Raw genomic sequence first — 27,556 nt, forward strand, 5'->3', positions numbered from 1 at the left:
CTGTGTTTGAAGAGAAAAGGTCACCATGAATACTGTATGAGAGCTGGCTGTTTGTCACCATGGTGATAAGTGAGGCCTAATATCCAGCTGAGACCTTCATCTGCTTCCATTTACCCCGTGGGCTTAAGTATTGTTGCACTGTGACAGTTTAAAAAAAACACACCCAATCAAAATATCTGATATTCAGATTATAGTTCCTATCATAGTTTTTCTGTGCCAAATGATTTTTGATATGAAATTTGTTATGCATAGGGTTAACTACTCTGAAGCAGCATGACAGCCGATGTTAATTTTTTTTTACAAGTTGCTGGCAATTTTATTTTCCCTGGTGGCAACACATTTCAGTCCAGGCTGACTGTAGAAACACGCTGATTTAGATACTATTGCTGTCTTAATTAGCCATGAGTGAATGGCCTGTCACTGAATAGTAGCTCAGTGTAGGACAAAAAGGAAGAGAGAGAGAGGGAAAAAAGAGAGAGAATTCCCACTTTCAATACAAGGACAAAGTGCAAATCTGACTCCATTCAAATGTTTTGTTTTTGCTACTGAACCTACATACACACGCACAGATACATATTTATTACAGGGATTCCAAGCTTTTAGATAAAATCCAGCGGTCTTGAGGACATCTTAAGATTTCAATGTTCAATCACGTGTCATTGTGGTGAGACATTGGAAGCTCATGATTTTCTTCCCATCCAATCCTGGTTCAAGTTTGCATCTCCCTGGCTGGAGTGTCACCATTCACAACAATCTCACCTCCAGTAGTCTGCTGGTAACATTGGAAAGCTTTTTGTGTGTGTGTTTGTTTGTGTGTGTGTGTGTGTGTGTGTGTGTGTGTGTGTGTGTGTGTGTGTGTTTTTAATATCTATATTAGGAGCCTACACACCAACTGGAACAGGCCATTTTGGTCCATCTGGCCAGCCCCAGAGATCCTTTAATATTAGATGCACTTTGAACTCTGCTGTGGTGATGATATCTTTATAAACTCAAAAGATGGGAAGGGGGCAACATTGCATTAAACTGAAATTGCTGGATCTTTGATTTACGCAAAAATCGTTTTCTTCGCATCAGACTAAATGCGGAGCAGTTTATTTTTTCATTATCTTTGATGCTTTATGTTACTGAAGGAAGCATGAACTCTTCATGGGACATTTAAGAATTCTCTGAGCAAATAAAAATGTACAAAAATGTCTTGGGATGTAGAATATAACTGTCACTTTAGACTATTTAGTGCTGAAATGTGCTCCTTGCGTCTGTATTGGAAACGGTAATCTCAATTATCCCTTACTACCATCGGGTATGTACAGTGTGACTATGCACCATGCAGGAACAGACATGCCTGGGATGGCTAGAAACCTCCAACTTGAGGCGAAAAGTTCAAGTTGAGAGACACTCTGCAGTTTGAAATAAATCAAGACTCGCATTCATCTGTAGTGAATTACACTGAAGTACGGTGAGCGGTCACAGAATCGTAGAAAGTGTTGCAACATTCAATGATTCTTGGTAGGTAGGCAGGCAACCATTTTGCAATCAGCAAGATCCCACAAGCAGCAATGAGATGAATGCCCGGATAATCCTCTTTTTCTCGTGTTGTTGACCAAAGGAGGCATGTGGGCCAATAGAAGCCCATGCTCTTCGAATGGTACCGTAGGATATTTAACTGCAGGAACAGGCAGATGAGGCAATGGAGTAATACAAACATCTGAAAGATGGCAGCTTCAACAATGCAATGCTCCCTCAGTAGAGCATTTGAGTGTCAGCCCAGATTACGTGCTCAAGCCCTAGAGCGGGGCATGATCCCACGAGCTTCTGACTCAGACGACAATGCTACCGACCGTGTCAAAGAGGCAAATCTCATGGAAAACCAAATCATTTTCATTGTGAATTTCCAGTGTAGCTTTTCATGGAAACTCAAAGCTGGGGGTATTTTTCCCTGTAATTGTTGTATTAAGGTAACATTTTGTTTTGGATTGGTCACTGATTTTTTTTCAAAATTACAAGCACCCACACACTATAGTTGTATAATACAAGTATTTTTATCTGTTCCTTCACTTTAGTGTTTCAGTTCATTTTGAGTGCATACTATCTCACTATGTATCAATTAGGCCACCGGTTCGAGGCAGATTGTTCCAGCAAGGAGACTGAAGATGGAGTTTTGTTAGCAGAGGCTGAACAGCTGAATAGAATATTGTTTTGAACCTGAATTATTCTTTTTTTTTCAAATCAACCTTGGATTACAAAGAACCCTAAAACAAGTTCAAATGTAGGAACATCACACAATAACGTCCATTTATCAACTAAAATGCAGCATTGTTTCTGAAAGATCAAGTCCGTCCATACTGGAAACAGGCCAAAGTGAACAAAGGCGACAGTGAAAAATGGTTTATGTGTACGTCAAAACAGCACTGACAAAAACTCAAAATTGAAAAAAGAAAACCCACCTCAGCCTATTGCCGTGGGCCCCATTTTTATAGACATAAATCTCAATGTTTTGACATTTCCAATCTTTGTATCTCGCATATTTTTGTTCTTTCAGTAACTGAACATCAGCAGAGTAGGACACCAGCATTAAAACACCGAGGTGCTAACAACAGGTTTATGATTTCTTCAGCTGTTTATGAAAAATATATATATATTCCCCTTCTTTTTCCACCAATTTTCTCCCCTCCTGAACATAAAACTGTTGTCTCCTTGCTGGGATAGAGTTTCAAGCGTCCTAGGCACACTCTGCTATCCTACCTCAGTGGTCATTATTCACGTTGAGCCCCAACAGTGAATGTTTGGTTGGCCATCTGACCTCAGAGGATATCTCCGCCAAATCCAATCCTCTCCCCACACAAAATCCACACATGCTCACTTCCAATAAAAGTTTGTGGGGAACCAGTCAGAAGCAGGAACCGGGTCTGATATCAAACATGGAATAATCCTTGTCTGTATGGCTCAGTCTTTATTGCCTTAACCTCGCTGTGATGCGGAGATGCCGGTGATGGACTGGGGTTGACAAATGTAAAGAATCTTACAACACCAGGTTAAAGTCCAACAATTTTATTTGAAAATCACAAGCTTTCGGACGAAGGAGGTAATCTCCGAAAGCTTGTGATTTTCAAATAAAATTGTTGGACTATAACCTGGTGTTGTAAGATTCTTTACATTAACCTCGCTGAGCCATTTGGGAGCTGTCACAAACAGACAATGGAAATTTGTTGAGACCATCAACAACCAATGGAAACTGGAACGGACTCGTGTTCATCAACCAACCACTGCAACATATGATGCATAAACACTAGCTCTTAAATGTAAAGTGAAGCCAGCAGTACAGTAATAAAAAGACCTTTCCCCCACCCTACAGTCTAGGTTTAGCACCCTACCATACAGACCAATAGGTCTACCATACAGACCAGAAGATCTCCTAGGTTCAACTGTCTGGCTTGTGCTGAATCAGTAAAGACAACAGATATGGAGGTCTTATTTAGCTTCAGCGACCCTGGGCTGGGATTGGGAAGGGGAGAAAAAACACAATCAGAGTTCCCACTCTCAATTGCTACCCAATGACTCTTACTGAAAGGTGCACAAGGGTTGGAAATCAAGTGAGGACAGGATGGGACTCAGCTGTGTTGCCCTTCAAGGTAGATTAGTTGTCTGATACCATCTAGGCTCACATGTGCAGAATGGCCTCTCTAACCCCCCTAGAGTCAGCACCTCAGGAGAGAGGAGGCTAAGCAGCTTGAAGTTGTTGTATATCTGGCAATTTCAGTTTCCATCATCTGGAGGTAGTTTATTAAGTTTGAAGCACAACCCTTGCATGGTCCTCACTGTCTTTGTAAGTGGCCCTGCGAGCCTATGTGCTGGAACTAGTGACTTGTGGTTTGTTTGGAAAGAGTTAATGAAAAAATACTTTCATAAACACCAGAATTTATTGTACCTGGAAGGGCTGAAATAGGCTAAAGAACTTCAATCAGCTAAATCAGTTAAATCAAGGCAATTGCATTCTCAAAATTGAAATGATGTCAACTCATTGCTCTATTTCTATGTAACAGTTGGTTAGTCCAATTACCCAATCAAACTATCATTTGTGTCACATCTGCGAAGAGCAGTTTTATTTCAAGCAAGTAATCAAAGTTGTCAGTTGAAAGCATTTTTGGAAAAGAAAGAAAATTAGATCCATCAGAGATGGTCAATTAATCTGGGATATATGTAAAAAGGCTTTCAGGAACAACTCAGACTTCACTAAATCAGAAAGACCTGGATGTCAGACATTTAACTCAAACACTGTGCACCCATGTTCCCACCTGCCCCAGATGAACAAATTTCACTCCAATTTTCTCCTACTCCTTTCATACGCCCCGTTCAAACACTTGTGCAGTCAGAAGCACGAGCAAACTAGTTGCAGTTAATGGGTAAAGTCTCGCGGTGCACTAACGAACTGCACCATCATCTATTGTTGCAACTCCAGGCCGACATTCAACGGTTCCTTCTGCCCCAAATGGTGGCCAGGGTTGGTCAGTGTCACACTGGAGAAAGGGAGGCCTCCGACCCGTGCTGCTATTGCCACCCGCCAGACTAGAAAATGCATTACAGCAGCCACAAAGATCAGTCAGGCACAGGTGGCAATCTTTTGCGCTCGGTTGACAGACGTTTCTGTCGAAGCACCAATCCCAGGTGTCAGCCATGACTCAGTTGGTGGCACTCTCGCCTGAGTCAGGAGGTTGTGGGTTCAACTCCCACTCCAGGAACTTCAGCACATGATCTATTTCAGTGCAGTGCCGAGGGAGTGCTGCACTGTTGGAGGTGCCGCCTTTCAGAGGTCTCTCAGGTAGATGGAAAAGATCCCACGGCAATAGTTAGAAGACAAGCAAGGGAGTTGTCCCTGGTGTCCTGGCCAACGTTTATCCCTCAACCAACGTCACCAAAACAGGTTATCTGGCTGTTATCTCTGCTGTTTGTGGGACCTTGTTGTGAGCAAATTGTCTGCGTTTCCTACGTTACAACGGTGACTATACTTCAAAAGTACTTAATAGCCATAAAGCACTTTGGGGTGTCTTGAGGTTGTTAAGTGCTATATAAATGCAAGTCTGACATTTTTCTTTTAAATACCAGTCAACTTCCATAAACAAAATGGAAGGTCTGGGTTGACAGTTCCTTAGCATTGCTGACAGAGTCACACAATCTTCAAATGGACCACTACCTTTACAAGCTACTGTCATCATGAATACGGTTTGATATGATGGGAAGTGATGACCTTGTTAAATTTTTTATATACATTCCTTCACCGTCACATTCAATTTTTATCTGTTACCATGTTATGACACTGCAGTGCCACCACTGGTTGGAGAATGCAATTACATAGTGACATGTTTACATAGGTAAGTTCCCATTATAAATTTGGACTTGGGAATTTATAACGGAAATATAAAAATAAGAGAATGTATAACTTTACTGAATTATGTGTGGTGCAATCAACCTTCTAACCTTGCTTTACCTGAAGACTACACTTGGTCCCAACTCCTGCGCAATGCAAGAGATCAACTCGTCTTATTAATATTTAAAACACTTCTTCTTCACTACGTGTATCTTTTTATTTGTCAACCGGAGGAAAATGGTGTGTCATTCTACATGAAATAAAATTCTGTGCAATTTGACTTTGCAACAGACTTTAAAAAAAATTGAAAAGCGAAGAGCATTTGCATCTACCCACATCACACTCACTCCTCTTACATTCACACGATGCACCTCTTTAGTCCAGATGACACATCCTGCCTTGTTGCTGCCACTTTCAGCACAGTCTGCTTTACGAATAATTTAACAAAACTACACAACATACATTAAATAAAGAGCAGTAACTATTCTAAAATAGTTCCCTTCGCAGGAAATCTCTTGTGACAATTAAAGGCTAATGAAGCTCTCCCTGATGGCGAGTTGAGCAAATCCACTGCATCTTGTGAGTGAACCACACAGATCAGGAAAGTTTAAGATTCAATCCCCGGCCTGCGCTCAGTTAAATGATCCGGCCATGGATTGCTAAAACTCGCCTGGACGAGGGAAGAGAATACAATCAGGCAAAGCTCCCACTTCCTACATGAAGCCCTGCTTTATAGTTTTTAATTGCATAGAATTACATTCAATTTACAGCTCAGAAACAGGCCATTCGGCCCAACGGGTCGATGCCAGTGTTTATGCTCCACACTAGCCTCCTCCCACCCTACTTCATCTCACCCTATCAGCATAATCGTTCTATTCCTTCCTCCCCTGTGTACTTATCTAGCTTCCTCTTTGGGATGTCAGACAAGGACAGGACTAGATTTGATCATGATACCTCACCCCTCCTCCACCCCTAGCTCAATGCCGCACACTGCCTGGATTCATAGGCGAGGATTGGCCCTCTGGATGAGGTATTGGAGGGCCATCAGCACCTACGGGGCCATACCTCAGCAAGAGTCGATCATTTCGAGAAAGGAGGGAAGAAAACTGGAGGGGAAAATCTTACTGGATCATCGAATCCCCAGTCTGTGAATTAAAATATGGAATTGGCTTATTTCAATGAGAATAGAAACTCACTTAACATTCTAGTTACAGTTCCTTCACGCTCTTCCCGGCCCCATTTAACCTACACAATGTGGCGGAGATAAGCAATACTTCTGTTCAATTAGGAAGCACTAAAAAAAAAACTGTATATCTGAAATAGAAACAAAAAAATGGAGGAAATGCACAGTAAGTCCATCAGTATCTGAAAACAAAAGCCAGTTTTACGTGTCGGTGTAGAGTTCTATCAAAATGCTCAAAAAACATTAACCTGTCTTTTTTTCTTTCCACATGCAATTGGACCTACTGTGTATTTCTGGAATATGCTTCTTTATACTGGGTATTACTTGAATGAATCAAGATTTTCTTTAATTGCAATCCTTATTTTAACCACCATTTTATGTACCTTATTTTAACCACCATTTTATGTACCTTATTTTAACCACCATTTTATGTAGGTGTGGGTAAAGCAAAATCAACAGCAGCTCCCTGAAAATGTTCCCTGACTGCAAATGGAGGTCCACCAAGCTTTAATAGGTTTCATTCACCTGGCTCCCTGGTGTCAGTTTCATTCAGGGGAGGAAGCGCCAACCTTAGCGTGTTACACAAGATGCTTTAATACCACGAAAAGTCATCTCTTTTTTGCTCTGGGTGAATACTTTGGCCGTTCAGGTCAAGAGGCAAAACGTGATCCTTTCATTACGTTTTTCTGTCAAAAACTAATTTGAGCAGCTCATGGTGCAAATATCATCTGCAATGTGTGGAGATTACACTGCAGCAGTGCCAGCCTAACCAGTCACTTCATATCTGCAATAACAGAATCCGCTGCGATATCCTATTTCCAATATAAAAATGTCTACTGTGTGTCTGTCACACTCCAGACACCAGACATCACCTCTGTTACAGATGCAAAAACCATGTTTTAAAAAGAGAAATAGCCAGTAACTGCCCTAGAGTCTAAAATTTACAAGCAGTTGTAACTGCTCTCTGACCCCAGTATTGTATAAATATCTCCATTTTCTTAATTAGAGCAATGACTTTAAAGGCACAGGGTTAGCAACTAAAGAATGCACCCATGATCAAGACTCCAGACTGTTAGCAATGCCACGGGTAATCCAAAAGTAAGTATATAGTAATCATAGAACTACAGGGAGATTGGCCCCACGCTGGAGTCAGGAGTTTATCTCGTCGTTCGTGTTGTGAGCCAGATAACAGCAACATGTGCTTGCCCTACATACTGAAGGAGGTTGTGTTCGCTGACCTACACTGGCTCCCAGTCCAGCAACGCCTCGATTTTTAAAATTCTCATCCTTGTTTTCAAATCCCTCCATGGCCTCGCCTCTCCCTATCTCTGTAACCTCCGCCAGCCCTACAACCCTCCGAGATCTCTGCGCTCCACCGATTCTGGCCTCTTGCGCATCCCCGATTTTCACTGCTCCACCATTGGCGGCCATGCCTTCAGCTGCTTAGGCCTTAAGCTCTGGAATTCCCTCTTCGCCTCTCTCTCCTCCTTTAAGACACTCCTTAAAACCTACCTCTTTGACCAAGCTCTTGGTCACCTGTCCTAATATCTCCTTTTGTGGTTCGGGGTCAAACTTTGTCCAATAATGCTCCTGTGAAGTGCCTTGGGACATTTTACTACGTTAAAGGCGCTATATAAATGCAAGTTGTTGTTGAAATGAAGAGCTAGAGAGAGAAGAAAGGCTGAAAACATCAACGATGGGGTACTGTTCCCAGTGAGAGGCCAAGTGGTACATTATTCTACTGTGGGGGAGCGTTGATTCTATTTAATTAGATGGATTTTTTTTTAAGTTAGAGGGGCTGCCTCCCCTGGAGACACTTCTTTTTTTAAAATAACTCTTATGCTCAAAGGAATGAGGGACAGTAACACTGGGAAATGGAACTCCTTCCTAATTTAGTCTTCCCGAGTCAGAGTTAAGCATTCTCACATTAAGTCTAGTAAGGTTAAGTGCAGAGTAAAGTTCCCCCACTATTCTGCCCCAGTCTCAGAAGAACACCACCTGTCTTTTGGATGAAACATTAAACTGAGGTCCTGCCTGCCTGTTGAAGTGGACGTAAAAGATTTCATAGGCACTTCTTCTCCAAAGAAGTGCAGGGATTTCTCCTGATGTCCTGGCCAAAATTCATCTCAATGAACACCATCAAAACAGATTAACTGGTCATTTACCTCGTTTGCTGTTTGTGGGATCTGGCTGTGCACAAACTGGTTGCCACACATACCAACAAATCAACAATGATTACACTTCAAAAGTAATTTATTGGCTATAAAGTACTTAGGAATGTCCTGAGGATGTGAAAGGTGATATATAAATGCAAGTTCTTTGTAACTGCACCAACCATTTCTTACACTTGTCATCTGCAGCTAGTTTATAGCCGATGAAAACTTGTTTTTTCTAAACTTTCTTTTCCCTCCATTTTAAAGGTGGAAGCAAGTTTAAAGTTTTGTTGATATAGAAAAAAAAGTTAGGAAAACTAAGATAGTTTTAGATTAGGAAGAAAAAAATAAAATTGAAGTTAAAACACAAATAGGACAATGGCAATGGAAGGGGCAATGGGAGAAAGAACTCAATGGGGGTGATTTTAAGACGGAGCCGGGAAGGGGGCGGGGGGTCAAATTGAGGTCAGGAAACCCATTAGTACGGGTTTCCCGGACATCCGTACGATTTTGACGTAAGGACGTCTTTTATTTTTGTGTTGTTGGTTTCTTGTCCGACAGACCGGCTGATCGACTGAGACCAGCCTGTCAGACGGGAGACCAGCCAGGGAGAGGATGTCTTCAGGTAAGTCTGCAGGTAAGTCTTTGTTTGTATGGAATGGGGGGTGGCACGGGGTGGCACGGGTGGGCACAGGTGTTGCGAGTCATGGGGGATGGGATCGGGGGTCAGTCACGAGGCGGGAGTGTCGGGATAGGGGGTCATCGTGGGGGTCCGCGATCGGGGGTCGAGGGGTCCGCGATCGTTGGAGGGTCGGTGCAGGTAGGCTTGTTGGGCCTAGGAGAAGCACCCCTGCTCCTCTGGGCCCACAAGCTGTGCCCAACTAACTGTTAGTCTCGGGCCTTCTCACCTCCTTTCACGAGGCGTAAAACAAAAGGCCCGGGAATCCCGGCCCCCCAGGGTTAAAATCGGAAATTGGTGAAAAATGGAGGGCTGAAGCCTCCTTGAAAGGTTTTGAGGCCCGACCTGCCTCCTGGGAGCTGGTTGGTCGCCTGCCCCTTGTCCCGCCCCGGTGAAAACCGGAAATGGGCAGGTTAGGGGTGGGTCTGAAATGGTGGCGATTTTCAATGCGCCCCTGCCCCCAACCCGCCCGTTTTTTAATTTGAAAATTGAGCCCAATGTCTTATCTGTAGTTTACATTATTCCTAGTGTTTATCTTAGTAGTTTGAATTGCAGTAATAAAGCTTTTCCTGAATATCACAGCATTCTGTGCATAAACGGAATACAAATCATTCAGCCCAGGTTACAGGAGTTTCCCTCGGCCTATCGGCAGCCTGAGCACTAAACCATTTTCTTTCTGATAGGCGATTTTAAAGTGTAGTCAAATCACCATTGGAAATATTCTCATCATCAGAAACTACCACTGAAATAGAAAGGAGAAAGAACTTGCATTGATATCGCACCTTTCACGATCTCAGGATGTCCCAAAGCACTTTACAACCAACAAAGCACTTTCTGAAGTGTAGTCACTGTTGTAATGTCGGGAAACGTGGCAGCCAATTTGCGCACAGCAAGATCCCACAAACAGCAATGAGATAAATGGCCAGTTAATCTGTAAAACGTAGAATTCGGTACACAATCTGAGGGGGCACTCGCGGACCATCCCCTCTTCTCCTGTGGCCCTTGGCAAACCTTCCACAACATGTGGGCTTTGGACCTCCATTCAAGGCCTGCCTACCCTGGGATCCAGCATTGTTGCCTCGCTGTTTTTTGTTCTCCAGCAGAAGGTATAAAGAGTCCGTCATTAGGGGGCAGGGCTGGACCAGCATCTGCACAGTAAGTGAAAGGGGGCCTATTAAAAGAGACAGCTGGGTGCGTGATATTTCTTCCCTATGGGGAAATGCTTGGCCTTCACGTGGCTGCTGCTCACAGCTGCACGACTGAAATCACTGTGTGGGGAGACTGCTGGTGCAAACCTGCGTCCTTGTCAGTCACTCCTGTGGTGTGCGGGCGAGACATCGATTGGGATTGGGGCGTTTGACAAAATAATTAGCGACTGTTCATCAGCAATTTCATAAATGCAGAAACCCTGATTGGGCAGAGAGCTTTAGCAATATTTAGTGTCCAGTTGGAATATTGTGAAGACAGGATAATGTCCCTCACTAAACACGAATGTAATTGGGGATTTGCAAGCATGGTGAAATGCGTAATCCAGAGAATAAGGAATTTGGGAAAAATAACAATTGAGGGGAAATGTGAGCGGCTTTTAACTGTCAGGAGTAAATATAATGGGGCAGAGACAAAAACGTTTGGCGTGTTCAATTTTCAATCCTGAAAGCAAAAACTTTCCCTCATGAGGCATTTGCTTAAGTGCAACGAAGCCGAAATTGAATTTGTGAAATCTTCCACTTTCCACAGAAAACCTACACCATAAAAGCACTTACTTTACTCTCTCTCTTATTTGCCATTGTTTCCTTTATGTAGAAAAGCAAACGCAAAGACCTTGAGGAGATTGCAGGTTGACTTCAAAAACAGCTTCTATTTATTCCGATCCCAGTTAGTCCTTTATTTTATTATCAAATACACAAATCTCAAAGCAGTTAGATGAGCCCCAATTTTCAACAAGAGAAAGGTTAAAGTCCATTGTCAGTCTTGCCACCCACTAGCTCTGGTACTGTGAACTGGTAAACAAAATCCTCCAGGCACTTAAAAGGTTCGTCTTGGATCCAATTAACTAAAAGCTGCATTATCTACATTAATTATTAAATTTGTTGTTGCTCAGTAACTGGACAGAAACGATGCTCAAGCCATGTCACGACTGTGGTTTATTTATAATGGCGGGCTGATTTATCTTAATCCCTTAATAATTACAAGTTGCACAAGGAACAAAAAGTGCACATTTCTGTCAAGTTGCTGAAAAAAAAAGAAAACAGGAAAGAAATGTGCAGGGAACTGAGCTGGCCGCTTGCCAATATTGCTAATAGTTGCTTTGTGTGGCAAAACAACATTTTAATCTGCCTAATAATATGCCAAGAGGAACAGTGTCACAACTTCATGGCATTTAAAGTCACAGCACCCAGCGCTCAGATTGTTCAAAGTGGGAGTTTGAAATTACGAGTGCCGTAAACCGACTTTACAGACCAGAATCTGTTTCCCTGCATTTGCTTTCACATCGGTGGCTGTGATCGTCTGAGCTGTGATTAACACACAGGTGCCACTGACCTATGCTTCATGCCTGCTCACCCCTGCCAATTACAGAACTGGCAGCTCGCAGAACAGAATGGAGGTTGGCACCTCTCAGTAAACTAGACGCTCAGTAGAATTTAAAAAAAAATACCTTGATGTTTGACATGCATTTCTCTTGATGGCCGGAGGTACATCATTCATCGTGTCAAAAATATACATACTGTAAAAATATATTTTTAAAATGGCCTACTGCAGCTTCAAATATGGCCAATATATTTTTCGAAGGATAAGGCAAATAATTTATTATCGCTCGGATATCATTATTATCACTCTTCACTTTTTATGCAATTGTGTTGGCCTCAAGCAACAAATGGTACAACACGCAGTGAGTGCAGACACCCATAGGATGTTCCACTGCAGTCAATTCACCTGCCCTGCCTACTGTCCAATTTCAGGACGAGTAAGGGGATAAAAAAATGATCGAAGATACAGATGCGGTCTATCACCACAGTAGCGTGTTACAACTTTCAATAATACATAGAGCCTACTTTTGGAACACATGCAGCCAGCGGGATTGCATATCGGGAAATCCCCATGGATTTTCCGCCCATAATGGATGGAAGCCATCTTTTAATGTCTTTTATACAAAGTCTGCTAGAGATTTCTAACAAGAGCCTCTCTAGGTCATCGTTTTCCAATTTTTGCTGCTCTTGAGGGTTCAAAGATTAGCATCAGTTCAGTTTGCCAAGCGTTAACATTGCCCACATTCTCCTGTTAGCCAGTGCATAAAATTAAATTGCCAAAATTTTTTTTTAAATATTCGTTCACGGGATGTGGGCGTCGCTGGCAAGGCCAGCATTTATTGCCCATCCCTAATTGCCCTTGAGAAGGTGGTGGTGAGCCGCCCAATAGCGTACAATTTGCCGAAAAAGTGTTATTGGAGGAGAATTTAGGAAATATAGAGACAAGAGTAGGCCATTCAGCCCCTCGAGCACATTCCGTCATTCATTTAGATCATGGCTGATCTGTATCTTAACTCCATCTACTACCCACCTTGGTTCCATATCCCTTAATACCCTTGTCTAACAAAAATCTGTCAATCTCAGTTTTGAAATTTTCAATTGACCCCCAGCCTCAACAGCTTTTTGGGGGAGAGAGTTCCAGATTTCCACTCCCCTTTGTGTGAAGAAGTGCTTCCTGACATCACCCCTGAACGGCCTAGCTCTAATTTTAAGGTTATGCCCCCTTGTTCTGGACTCCCCCACCAGAGAAAATAGTTTCTCTCTATCTACCCTATCAAATCCTTTAATCATCTTAAACACCTTAATTAGATCACCCCTTAATCTTCTATACTCAAGGGAATACAAACCTAGTCTATGCAACAATTTCCATTGGCTGCATGTATAAAATTACCAATCCATATTTTTAAGCTGTGTACTATGCAATAATTTTTTTTTTCAAATACACAAATTTTTCCCCCTCAGTTCCCTTGTTAGGGAGCAGAGTTAAAAAATAATGTTGGTATCTAGCCTTATATGTATTGGTCCAGATCAGTCCCCTAGCTCTGGGGCCAGACAAAGGGGATGAAAGGTTCTTTTACCTTCAACAGCTGTTACTTGTCCTCGACGAGATGAGTACAGACTGTCTCGACACAGATCCCAGACGATGCAAGTCCTCAGCATGAAACTGCTCTGAATGGTGCCGCACTGACACTAATTGAACAGTCTCGCTGTATGTGGCACGGATGGTTCGTATGGAGAAATAGCACTTTGCCACCATGTAACCCACTTCTTGAAGGGCAGCGACTCTTGCTGGCATCCCTCATTGGGTTGCCAACTCTAGTTGGGTGTATTCCTGGAGGTTTCATCACATGACCTTCCGCCTCGAACCATCCCGCCCCCACACTCCTGTTATTGGTCCATCCTCCAGGCGCCCTGTCTTCCCACAGCCAATTGGAAAGGGAACAGGCTCTTTTGATACCCAATTGGATTAATCTTGACTGTTGGTAGAATAGCCTTTTCTCCCCATCTCCAATATTTTTATAATAAATGAAAGTATTCAAAGAAAATGAAAAAAACACAATTTTGTTGATACCCGCTATGATTTTTCTCCCGGGTGTTGCTCACAGCAGTGTCCTGGACATTAATCTTCAGTTTCTGGAGACTCCAGGACAATCCTGGAGGGTTGGCAACCCTAATCCCTCTGGTACCTCAGCCAAGTGGCCATTGTCAATGTGCGTGCCTGGACTGTGAGGCATTCCAGGAAGGAAAATGGGAACCTTGGCTGACTTCTCACTGCCTAGCCCAGGGACACTGAGGCCAATGGTAACATTGCAGTCACTGCTATACAGACCAAGAAGGTCCCTAGTTTCATACTTGATCTGTGTTGAGTTGAGTGAGTTAGCTGATCTCACCAGAGCTGGCAGTAAGGAAAGTAACAACTGGCTCAAAGCAACAAAGCAAAACCAAAAAAGAGGAAAGGTCGGATCATTATCCTGTGACTAACATAATTGCACATGTTTGGAACAGGGTTGCCAACCCTCCAGGATTGCCCTGGAGTTTCCAGGAATTAAAGATTAATTTCCTGGACACTGCTTTCAGCAACCCTGGAGAACAATTATTGGGCCATTAATAAAAATGTTTTTTTTTTAAATTTGCTTTGAACACTTCTCTTTATTAGTTATAAAAATATTGGCGATGGGGAGAAAAAGGCTGTTTGATTGACAGTCAAGATTAATCCAATTGGGTAATGAAGAGTCTATTCACTTTCCAATTGGCCGTGGGAAGGCAGAGCACCGTGAGGATTGACGTGTCAGGCGACCAATGGCGGGAGCGTGGGGGCGGGGTGATTGGAGGTGGGAGATCATGTGACAATACCTCCAGGAATAGGTCCAACCGGAGGTGGCAACCCCCTCGTGTGGCAGTCGGGTGAGAGTCGAGCAAGACTTACAAACCCCAGAGTCAAGTATCCCATCAACATGCACAGCCCAGATTCGAATGTGAAGAAGGGAGACGTAGGAGAGCATATCAGGAGCGCTCCCTTATCCCAGGATGAGCCAGTGACTTCAGGAGATGAGGAGTGGTAAAAGGATTGGAATTTATTTTAAAAGGCATTATAATGCAGGCCAGCGAGTTACCGAGAGTAAATAAATCAGATTACCTGTTTTTATTACAGGGAGTCCCAGGATTTTTAACAAGTGCTTTGAAGATCGCATTCTGCGATTCGGTTCCATTTTTGCCTGATTATAAGCTCACAGTTATACTTCAAACCCAGGGAAGAGACGTTCAAACACTCTGCACCCAAACAAAACACTAATTTAAAAGTTCTTCCACCTGTGATTTGCAAAGTTGTTCCTTTTAAATCTCGAGTAAAGTTCACTTACCATCCTGTGATGTTGGAGGTGCTGGAGTGAAGTTAATCACAGGTTTATCTGGGAAAGAAAAAAAAAACACAGCGCCATTACAATTCATTCAACGTAACCAAGAATATCAGCCACAACATAGGCCCTTACCCCAGAGAGGATTCGAGTAGGAAGCATTTCAGCACCTTGCTTCAAGCAAGTCAATGATTTACTTCATTCGGAGTGATTTAAAGATTTTTCTATGGTTCCGTGCGTTTCCCCAATTGTTCTTTATAACAAACACCATCAGACAGACATTTGTAGAAGCACATTTATAGATGTATCGAGTACTGTCAAACCAGTAGTGTCACACAGTTACATTTTTCTTCTAAACAATTATAGGAACATGAGTAGGCCATTCAGCCCCTCGAGCCTGTTCCACCATTCAATTAGATCATGGCTGATCTGTATCTTAACTCCATCTACCTGCCTTGGTTCCGTAACCCTTAATACCCTTTGCCTAACAAAACTCTACCAATCTCAGTTTTGAAATTTTCAATTGACCCCCAGCCTCAACAGCTTTTTTTTAGCTAGGTCAACTGAAAATTTCAAAACTGAGATTGATATTTCAAACCTATAGATGTCGACCCTTTCAAAAAATGCTTGCTTAGAAAAAGAAAGATCTGGCTACCCTCAACCATTCTGAAGAGTGTGCATCGCGATTAGGAAAACCCCTTAGCGTTGGATATCCACACCTGGTGAACTCCACCCCTCGCAGCCCACCTTCCCAAGTGACTATTCTTCATGTGCGAGTCCAGTCAGCGAGTGTTGGCAGGATATTTAATAGAACAGCAACCTAGCGCACCTGACCTTGTCTCAGTTGACAACCACACACTTTCCAGCAGGGGTTATTGGATGACAATCAGGAGTAGCAACCACAGCTTATCCCCAGGCACTGAGGACAATTATAATTTGAGTCAGCTGTGGCTCAGTGGGGAGCATTCTCACCTCTGAGTCAGAAGGTTGTGAGATCAAGTCCCAGTCCAGGGACTTGAGCACAAAATCTAAGCTGACACTCCAATGCCAGTACTGAGGGAGTGCCGCACTGTCGGAGGTGCCGTCTTTCGGATGAGACATTAAAACGAGACCCCCGACAGCCCTATTAGTGCCCCACTAGAAGAGCAGGGGAGTTCTCGCTGGTGTCCTGGCCAATATTTATTCCTCAACCAACACCCTAAAAGAGATTATCTGGTCATTTATCACATTCCTGATTGTGGGACCTTACTGTGCACAGGTTGTCTGCTGCGTTTCCTACATTACAATAGTAACTACACTTCAAAAAAGTTTGGGACGTCCTGAGGTTGTGAAAGGTGCTACATAAATGAATGGAGGTCCAAAGCATATGGGGAACCAAGTCTGCCAAGGGACATAGGTGAAACAGAGATGGGCCTCGAGTGGCCATATTCTGAGTACCATTGGGTCAGTGGGTAAATGCCCCAACTGAATAAGCCATAGAGACCAGAACAGTCAGCGAGTGTTGGCAGGATATTTAATAGGACAGCAACCTAGCGCACCTGACCTTGTCTCAGTTGACAACCACACACTTTCCAGCAGGGATTATTGGATAACAATCAGGAGTAGCAACCACAGCTCATCCCCAGGCACTGAGGACAATTATAATTTGAGTCAGCTGTGGCTCAGTGGGGAGCATTCTCACTTCATGTATGAGCCCAAGCTGTGAGTGTTGGCAGGTTATTTGACCATGTGGGGGGATGGTGGTGGGTATCATTTCTAAGTTTGATCCTTTCCTAACTAATGTACTGTTTAGAATGGGGCTTTTTTTTATTTGTTCATGGGATGTGGGCATCGCTGGCAAGGCCAGCATTTATTGCCCATCCCTAATTGCCCTTGAGAAACCTTGCTCTGTGCTGAACTGCTTATCTCAGTTGGGACAGCAATGGATTGCAACAATTGGTTTCAGTAACCCTGGGCTGAGCACAGGGGAAATCAGTCAGGGTTCCTGAGCCCCATTCTAAACAGTACATTAGTTAGGAAAGGATCAAACTTAGAAATGATACCCACCACCATCCCCCCACATGGTCAAATAACCTGCCAACACTCACAGTTTGGGCTCATACATGAAGAATAGCCACTTAAGTGAGGTATTAAAGGATCCCTGACACCACCAGAACTGAACCAAGCAAGAGACAGTGTCGAGAGAAGGAAGAGATGGGGAGAAAAGAGAGGGGGGGAGCGAGAGAAGAGAGGGGGGGAGCGAGAGAAGAGAGAGGGGGGGAGCGAGAGAAGAGAGAGGGGGGGAGCGAGAGAAGAGAGAGGGGGAGGGCGAGAGAAGAGAGAGGGGGGGAGCGCGAGAGAAGAGAGAGGGGGGAGCGAGAGAAGAGAGGGGGGGGCGAGAGAAGAGAGGGGGGGGCGAGAGAAGAGAGGGGGGGGCGAGAGAAGAGAGAGGGGGGAGCGAGAGAAGAGAGAGGGGAGAGCGAGAGAAGAAAAGAGAAAGGGGGGAGCGAGAGAAGAAAAGAGAAAGGGGGGAGCGAGAGAAGAGAGAGGGGGGAGCGAGAGAAGAGAGAGGGGGGAGGGCGAGAGAAGAGAGAGGGGGGAGGGCGAGAGAAGAGAGAGGGGGGAGGGCGAGAGAAGAGAGAGGGGGGAGGGCGAGAGAAGAGAGAGGGGGGTGCGAGAGAAGAGGTGGGGAGGGGGTAGTGAGAGGAGAGGGAGGCATTACCATCACTGAATCCCCCAACATCAACATCCTGGGGGTCACCATTGACCAGAAACTTAACTGGACCAGCCACATAAATACTGTGGCTACAAGAGCAGGTCAGAGGCTGGGTATTCTGCGGTGAGTGACTCACCTCCTGACTCCCCAAAGCCTTTCCACCATCTACAAGGCACAAGTCAGGAGTGTGATGGAATACTCTCCACTTGCCTGGATGAGTGCAGCTCCAACAACACTCAAGAAGCTTGACACCATCCAGGACAAAGCAGCCCGCTTGATTGGCACCCCATCCACCACCCTAAACATTCACTCCCTTCACCACTGGCGCACCATGGCTGCAGTGTGCACCATCCACAGGATGCACTGCAGCAACTCGCCAAGGCGTCTTCGACAGCACCTCCCAAATCCGTGGCCTCTACCACCTAGAAGGACAAGAGCAGCAGGTACATGGGAACAACACCACCTGCACGTTCCCCTCCAAGTCACACACCATCCTGACTTGGAAATATATCGCCGTTCCTTCATTGTCGCTGGGTCAAAATCCCGGAACTCCCTACCTAACAGCACTGTGGGAGAACCGTCACCACACGGACTGCAGCGGTTCAAAAGGCGGCTCACCACCACCTTCTCAAGGGCAATTAGGGATGGGCAATAAATGCTGGCCTTGCCAGCGATGCCCACATCCCATGAACGAATAAAAAAAACTAGTGAGAGGGGGTGGGGGGGAACGAGAGGAAGAAAGGGAGTGGGAGAAAATAGAAAAGAAAATTACACAAGGCATCTCCAGTTCTTTCTCTTGCCCGGTGACAAAGGCCAAGACCTTAAACACAGTTTAATAAATGGTCATTCTTCATCAATATCAGAAATGTAAATAAAAAGCATTTGAATCAAGCACATTGAAAAGCTGAAACGAATGCTTCCTGAAAGAAAATGGCCAACACCATGGTAACTCATTAACATATGAAACAATTATAAAGGATTAAATAATAAAACACAAGCTGAAAACGATGGGAATTATTCAGAAGCATATTTACTTTTGATGCTCCTATGGGAATTGGTTCCTAAACCGTTTTACCCTGATGCCCCATTGAGCTATCCCACCTCAGGGTTTCTTACTGCCACATATCATTGTTGAGCTGGAAGATCTCATGGACGTTTTCATAATTTCCAATACTACCTCTTAATTAGATCAGAGCTGCTCTTACTACAGCAAGAAGATTGACAGCCCAATCAGACCAAAGGGACTCATCTTATCCTAAATGCAGCTGGGTAAGCTCTTAAAGCTCCTATATTACAACAGTCACTGCATTTCAAAAGTACTTCATTGGTTGTAAAGTGCTTTGGGACGTCCTGAGGTCATGAAAAGCGCTATATAAATGTAAGTTTGTTCTTTCTTATTACAGACACCCGCCCACTACAGGAGTCCAGCTAATTGCAGATGGTTCAGTTCTGCCTCCATTGGCTGCACTCAATCAGGATTTGCAATGCACTGTGGCATCGTAGACCCATAAAATTACAGAGAATAAGGTACCGCATTGTAGACTCACAACTAAGGACAGGGCATATGGAGTCAGGGGACAGGTAGCAGAATGGATAGCAAGCTGGCTACAAAGCAGAAAACAAAGAGGAGGGGTTAAGGGTAGCTACTCAGATTGGCAAAAGATGGGAAGTGGTGTTCCACAGGGATCGGTGCTGGGACCACTGTTGTTCACCATTTACATCAACGATTTGGACTCGAGAATCGGAAGTACAATTTCAAAATTTGCAGATGACTTGAAATTGGGGGGGGTGCAGAGGAAGAATGCATTAAAATGTATGAAGACATTAATAAACTTACAGAGTGGGCCTGTAATTAGCAAACGAATTTCAATATAGATAACCGTGAGTTGGTGCATTTTCGTGGGAAGAATAAGGAGACCACATATTGTTTGAATAATAAGAATCTAAAAGGGATCTCGGGGTACAGATACACAAATCACAAAGTAGAGTCGCAGGTCAATAGGGCCAGAAAAAAGGCAAACCAAGCACTGGGGTTCATTTCTAGAGGGATAGAATTGAAAAGCAGAGAAGTAATGTTAAACTTGTGTCGAACCTTGGTTAGACACTTGGAGTACTGTTAACAGTTCTGGTCTCCATATTATAAAAAGAATATAGAGGAATTGAAGAAGGTGCAAAAAAGAGATGCTGAGGTATCTCTACTGAGGGAGTGACCTGATAGAGGTCTTTAAGATAATGAAAGGGTTTGATAGGGTAGATGTAGAGAAAATGTTTCCACTTGTGGGGGAGACCAAAACTAGAGGTCATAAATATAAGATAGTCACTAATAAATCCAATAGGGAATTCAGGAGAAACTTCTTTACCCAAAGAGTGGTTAGAATGCGGAATGCGGTACCACAAGGAGTAGTTGAGGCGAATAGCATGGATGCATTTAAGGGGAAGCTGGATAAGTGCACGAAGGAGGAAGGAATAGAAGGGTACGCTGATAGGGTTGCATGAAGTAGGGAGTGAGCAGTCTCATGTGGAGCATCAACTCCGAGTGGCTTGTTTCTGTGCTGTAGGCTCAATGTAACTCAATGTGAGAACGACATAAATGTGCCGGTGTTTATGCCTCCTCCCACCCTACTTCGTCTCACCCTATAAAACTGTGGGTTTAGGCTTCTGTTATTAGATGTTAGGCATCCTGTACATGCAGGAGGCCGGTCCTCGGTATTTGTACTCTATAATTAGGTCTGCGTTACACAACAAAGCACAGTGGCACTAGAGACCAGCACCTGCCGGAAAGGTTGTGACAGAGAGACAGAGGAGTCATTTTCTTGAGACAGCAATACTTTACGAGGGCAAGTGTAAAAGTTCACTGTCACTTCACGATTGGGACTTGACAACAACAACAACTTGCATTTATATAGCTCCTTTAACGTGGTAAAACGTCCCCCAAGGCGCTTCACAGGAGCGTTATCAGACAAAATTTGACACCGAGACGCAGAGATATTAGGACAGGTTGTCTAAAAGCTTGGTCAAAGAGGTGGGATTTAAGGCACGACTTAAAAGGAGGAGGGAGAGGTAGAAAGGTAGAGAGGTTTAGGAAGGGAATTCCAGAGTTTAGGGCCTAGGCAGCTGAAGGCCCGGCCGCCAACAGTGGAGCGATGAAAATCAGGGATGCGCAAGTGGCTAGAATTCGAGGAGGGCGGAGATCTTGGAGGGTTGTAAGGCTGGAGGAGGTGACACAGATAGGGAGAGGCCTAAAGCACAACCATCAAACTACCTCAAATACCGCAAGTGAATGGCTCTCATCTTGCCATTTTGCTCTATTGACCAGCCTGGAATTTCAGTCTTTAAGCATCATTAACCTATATTTAGATATGGAATGAATACCTCTCAACTGCCATAAACATGCCAACTTGAATCTTCTTAATAAAGACCAATTAACACTAGTAGTGCGCCAGCATTCGTGTGGTGGGAAATCAGAAAATTAATTTTAAATGGAGTAACGGAGCATCAGATGCAAGAATAATTGAACAATTATGAGCATTAAACTTTTACGTACATCCAGTATGGAGATGAAGGGGTTAAAAAGACCAACATACTATCCTCAAACATAAGGAAGGTTAAAGGTTACTGAAAAAAATGACCGTGTATTCTATTTAATGACCCATTGCCCTCCTAATGGAATATCATTAAGCTGCCGCACATTCCAGTCACTCAGATCTCTGATATAGTAGATTTTGTGTCAAAAATTCACTGTGGGATTTTCTAAGCTTTGCATTTGATCATAGCAATAATTGCACTAAAGCTATCATTCTATATCCATTTCATTGCAGTCTGGTACATAACCAATGATTATATAGTATGAATGGGAAACATATTTGAGACATAAATCACAGCTATGTCCCTTCATTATTTCAGCGTGAATTCAAAAGAGAATGAAAAACTAGCTCAAATATCCGACAACACCACGTTAGAGAATATCCATGATTTCCCCAAAAAGCTACAAGACACTGCCCCGGACTCCATTCACGTAAAGTTCACCAGCCCACAACGCCACTTCATTCAACTGAGGCTGCTGTTGTGCCCAGCAAATGGAGGGAGACCTTGAACCATGCCTGTGGGATTGTACAGCTGGGAGTGCCAATGGGCCTCACTGGGTCCACAGACATCTCATAGCCGATGAACAATGCAGCCGGTCTCATTTACATCACCCCTAATGCTTGCTCTGCATGCATCAGTCCAGACAATTTACCGGTGGACTGGATTTGAAGTGGGAATGGCATCAACAGCATGTCTCTTAAATGTAATTCAGTTGACAATTAACATCCCTTCTCCTGATGATTTTTTTGAAAAACATGTTTGCTTGAACAGTGGTGGGTAGCAGATGAAGCTGGCACGAGGTAAGGATCCTAAGGGAGCTGAACATCAGCAGCCATCTCAGCATGTGGAAACTTGGTCCTAACTTGGCCCTCGCTGAACTACAATTGCTCCCTGTTCCCGATAAAAAAAAGGAAAGACTTGCATTATTTATACAGCACCTTTCGTGACCTCAGGACGTGCCAAAGCGCTTTACAGCCAATTATGTACTTTCGAAGTGTAGTCACAGTTGTAATGTAGGAAACACGGCAGCCAATTTGCGCACAGCAAGATCCCACAAACAGCAATGAGATAACCACCAGATAATTTTTAAAAAATATATAAACTAATGTTGGTTGAGGGCTAAATGTTGGCCAGGACATCGGGGAGAACTCCCCTGCTCGTCTTCGAAATAGCGTCTTGGGATCTTTTACGTCCACCTGAGGGGGCAGACGTGGCCTCGGTTTAACGCCTCATCCGAAAGACAGCACCTCTGACAGTGCAGCACTCCCTCAGTACCCACAACCTCATGGCCCAGAGGCGAGAGTGCTACCACTGAGCCAAATTTAAAACCCTTGTCCTCATCTTCAAATCCCATCGTAGCCCTGCCCACCTTATCTCCGCTTCATCTCCCACACCCTTCAGTCCTCTGACTCTGGCCTTTTGTGAATCCTCTTCCCTTTGCTCACCATTGGTAGCATAGCCTTCAGCCAACTCTCTGGAACTCTTTCCCGAAATCCCTCTCGGCTTTCCCACTTTCTCTCCATCTTTAAAAAAAACTCCACAACCAACCTTTCAGTCACTCTTCTAACTCTCCCACCATGGCTCGGCATCCTTTTATCTAATTTATATTAATTTTCTTTCCTCTGTCTTGGGGTGTTTTATACGAGAAAGACATTTATATAAATGCAAGTTGTCATCAGTTCAGCTCCCTCACCATTCTGGTCTCAATAATTTCTCCCAGCCACTTCCTTAATGAAAGCATCAGAACTCAGTTTAAAATGGTTGAATGCAAAACAAAAGCACAATTCTTTGCCGTTTGATTTTTAAAATGGGTATTGATGGCGAGACTCCCCTTTTTAAATTCCACCCCACCCTAAACTATTCTGGCGCGGAAGGGGAGGGACAGTGTGATTTGTTGTGAATACGTTTTTTTTTCTAAAGGATCTTTTTATGGAGCTGCTGGAGCCTGGCCTTTTGTTACAATCATTCCCTGTGGTCCTGCCAGATACCAGAGTCATCAAGATGCTACCCAATTGTTCGGAGGGAGGGGAATACAGGAGGACAGTGGTTCAGAGGTGCACTTGATCCAGTGCCGTGCACCGCAGACCCACAGCTCCAAAAATACCAGAGCCAAACTGATTTAATCCCAGCTACTGTGAACAACTAGCAACCCACATCTAAATCCCTCCAAATGTGACCAACTTATAACGGTTCAGGTCAAGCCCACCCGTAGTCAGGAAGAAGAAGTGATGCTGAGACTCACGTGTGCAATCGTCCTTTCCTTTGATTTAGAACAATGCTATGAAGCAATCATGAATGGTCAAGTCATCCTGCACCGTAGAACACAGGCTTGATATATTCATCACAACACCGGGCTAATCATTCTGCAGTTAAATCCTTTACATTCATAGCGCAAGCTATTTTTTTTCCTCCTGCCATCTTCCTACCCCCTTCTCCCAAAGTAGCTGACTCTTGCTGGGGCTCCGCAGGCGCTGGACACCCTCCAGTGTTTTGCCTAAATGGCCATTCTCCATGCATGAGCGCAGGTGGTGAGCAGCCACCAGCTATTCTACCACAAGGGAGCATCTTAACCGTCCCAGTTCTTCACCCAACATCTGCATGCTCGTAACTTTCCAGTAGAAGTTACTGGGTTGCAATCAAGAGAACTGCCCCACCTCTGGGAACAAGGGTACGGAGGCTAGTTGTAGTACCCATGTCGCATCCTGGCTGAGATCAATTAACTTAGCAGAGACCGGGAGAACCTAGGACCTTTCTGGTCTGTAATGTTCAGTACCGACCGCCAGGCGCATTATCCAACTGGACCACCAGGACAAGACTGCTATTTTCAAACAGGAAACACTAGTAAACTGACCCACCATCAAAGTCTTTTTTCCATTTATTATACAATTGTCTCAAATCTCCCCATTTGGCATTCTATGCTTCTGAAGGTGTTAATTAAAACCTTTTATTAATCTTTCCTTCAAAAGAATAATATTTGCATATAAAGTGTCCTTTGCTCTTATGATATTACAATTATTCCTTTGAAGATTGCAGTGATACATCTACATCAGAAAGCTAATGAAGAGCTTTGAAGTACAGTAGTTTCCAAATGTCCCCATTTGGAATTGATTCAAATGAGGCAGCTAAACACCTAAAAACTATGATCTTTATATTGTGAGTTACAGTAAATTTCCTTTCTCTCTCCTCTTTTAGTTATTTTCTCACCATTCTCAATTGCAGCCCCAAGTCACACACCATCTCAATGCAGGGTGGGTATCTACTTCCAACCATTTCATCCGGTTACATTCTCTCCTTAAGGAAAGATGTAAGGCCTCTAATTGGTGCTGCTCCCTGGTCCACTGGTTGAAATCAGGAAGTCACCATGTGAGCAAATCGTCAGTGCAAATTCACAGTTTACTGTGGCACGGAGAGTCACTAACCAGGGCAACTTACGGCCTTTTTGATAACATACCTTGTGCAGTTGGGGGAGTGGCACTTAATCATTGAATCGTACAGCACAGAAGGAGGCTGTTCAGCCCATCGTGCCTGTGCCAGCTCTTTTCCCATAGAGGAGACCCATGACCTACAAGTGCTGCTGTTCTTGTTGACCTGTTGCAAAAGGAATGTAGTGGGCCTGCTATAGGGCATGCTAGAAGGCCAATATGACGGAGGCCTGGGCTTTCTGCTGTCTCAGATACCAACTCTCAGGACCCATTAGCACTCAGTCCCTAGTCTCCTTTTGAAGGTGTAAAGTTCTACTTACTACTGTTGGGTGCTTGTGGTGACAGGAGTATTCCATGCCCATCCCATATAGCACACGTTGCCAGGGTAAATCTGCTTTAAGGCTAGAAATGAACCCAGGCATACCACCTTCTTCAAGGTAGCAGAGCTTAGCTGTGCAACTACATAGAGATTAAAAAAAACAACCTGAATAATTGATGTAAGTCATGAAAAGTAAATTGTACATTAACAATTCAACATGATTTAAAACAAGGAACACTGCTGAATTCTGCATTCAGCTGTCAACTATCTTTGAAGACTGGAAGTAGCCCAACGTACAATTGTTGAGGAAGAGCAGGACGGCGAAGCCCAGCGTAGACGTAGCCAACAGAATCAGGCAGATGTTGCATGGGATCATGAAGTACCGCACGACCAGAGAGACTTTATGCTGGTACATTCTGTCCCGATGTGCAGGGGGCGTGGGATACCGGCCGCTGGTCATACCACACACAGTTCTCCTCACAACCCGAGACAATAGTGAGCGCGAGACCCAGGCCTCAAGGCAGGAAACAAAACTTTTCAAATCACTGCTTCCATCCAACCTTCTTCTAGTTTACGGACATGATGTTTAAGACTGTGAGAAACTGGCCAAAGCTGGTCAAACATCTTCCACATCTCTTCAGTTTCCATATTCCCTCAGAAAATGATCCATGTCGCATTAATCCGGTATTTATTGTAAATTCACTTCCCTTTTGGAGTAAAGCGGAGGCAAAAAAAAAATTCCCAAGTCTTCAAGTGGTGCATATCGTGGAGAGACCAATTCTGTTGCTCACATACAGCATGACAGTCCCTTAATAAATTCACACCACATGTGAAAGGACTGCAAGGCTGTAAGACAGCAGACAGGCAGTTCATCCAGCGACTGCCATTGCCCGTTAAAAATGATAAAAGACACCACACAAGGGACAGGCTTAGCCACAATAGCTTCCTAGGGTCAATTGGCTAGCAAATCTATTCGCAAAGAATGGTCCTCTTTCAGCCGTCCCATTGTGACGAGTTTACTATTAAACAAAAGTGCATTTTCACCTTTATTTGTATTCACTTCTGAGTCCCAAGCCAGTTGATCTCAAGTCAAATTCTTAAGAGGCATTGTCTATCTCCCCACAATACCAAAGCTGCTGTTCCAAAATCCACTTGTCCTCAGTGTCACAGTTGCACAGATTTATCTCCTTACACCCAATGCCTAACTACCCTCCTTAAAAATTGAACCAAGAATACTTATCTGTATGTAGTGAAAACCGGCAGCCTTCTATGTTGGTTAGACACTGACCAGGCAATAGTCACGACTACTGTCTAACAAAACAGAACCTCTGCTTTCTAGCAACAAACCATCTCGTTTCAGGTGCAGCACAAAGTCTCTTTACTGCCACTGAATTTTTTTTTTAAAAAGCAAGATTTTCAGCTTCTGCCTTTGCTAAATGCTACCGAGAGACAGCATGCCTGAAAAATATGGGCGTGGGGCAGCTTTCAGGAATCAAGTTTAGTCCTTTCAGAAATCTGCTGGTATTCCCCTTGTTTTTGAACAACTGTCTCAATCACGCCTCGTTCTTGGAATGTGCCTGCTCCGTACGATTGTCATTTTGCTTGTCTTACGACTTCAAGCACTCAAGTTTCACCAGTTTAAGCTGAAGTCTTTGGTTTCAAGTGCCAGAAAACGTTTCCTGGTACATTTACCTCAGGAATGGAAGCTTCCTTTTTCTTCCTGCAAGAAGCACCTTTTAGTTTCTTTTCTCTCTCTTCACAATCTTCTCATCTTACCACGAGCCAAACCCCCTAAAGGCAGCAGGTAGTCCGTGACCTCCCCTTCTGAAGCAAAGCAAGTACGAAGACCGACAAGCATTCAGTCCGTCGTCACAACAAAAGACCTCGGCAGTTTATAGTCACGGCTTTAGACAGAAGCTTTTCGCCGCTCTGCATGCACACAGCAGAAGAGGCATCGGCAACAAAGAGAGCTTTTGGGAATTCTCTCCTCATCCTCCTATGGGAGTGCCGGAGCAGAGTGAGCAGAAAAAACCGGCCAGCAGGAATCGTTAAGCACTCACTACAAACACATCATGCTCTCCTCTCCCAACTAACATGCAGTCCCTTGTGTGTGTGTGTGTGTGTGTGTGTGTGTGAGTGACTGACAAAATGCTTCAAGGAAAAATCACGCCTAAGCAAATGGAAATGAAGCCCTCGTCACGAATCCTCTCTCGTAACTCAGAGAAACTTCACCTTTTGGGAGGGGAGGGGAGGGGGAAGGAAAAGGGAAAAAAGAAA

The 27,556-nt window shown here is 44.0% G+C and overlaps 1 protein-coding gene across 2 annotated transcripts in view; it reads right to left on the minus strand.

The window, feature by feature from the left end:
* The window catches only part of agrn (agrin), a 385,222-nt gene that overhangs the window by 154,059 nt on the left and 203,607 nt on the right, over nt 1–27,556 (minus strand). For both annotated transcript variants that reach the window (XM_067970302.1, XM_067970303.1), the window contains exon 3: nt 15,265–15,312. In XM_067970302.1, coding sequence (XP_067826403.1) covers nt 15,265–15,312 — 48 coding nt within the window. The remainder of the gene's footprint in view (nt 1–15,264; nt 15,313–27,556) is intronic.

Source organism: Heptranchias perlo, chromosome 32 (assembly GCF_035084215.1).
Source record: "Heptranchias perlo isolate sHepPer1 chromosome 32, sHepPer1.hap1, whole genome shotgun sequence".
Lineage (NCBI taxonomy): Eukaryota > Metazoa > Chordata > Chondrichthyes > Hexanchiformes > Hexanchidae > Heptranchias > Heptranchias perlo.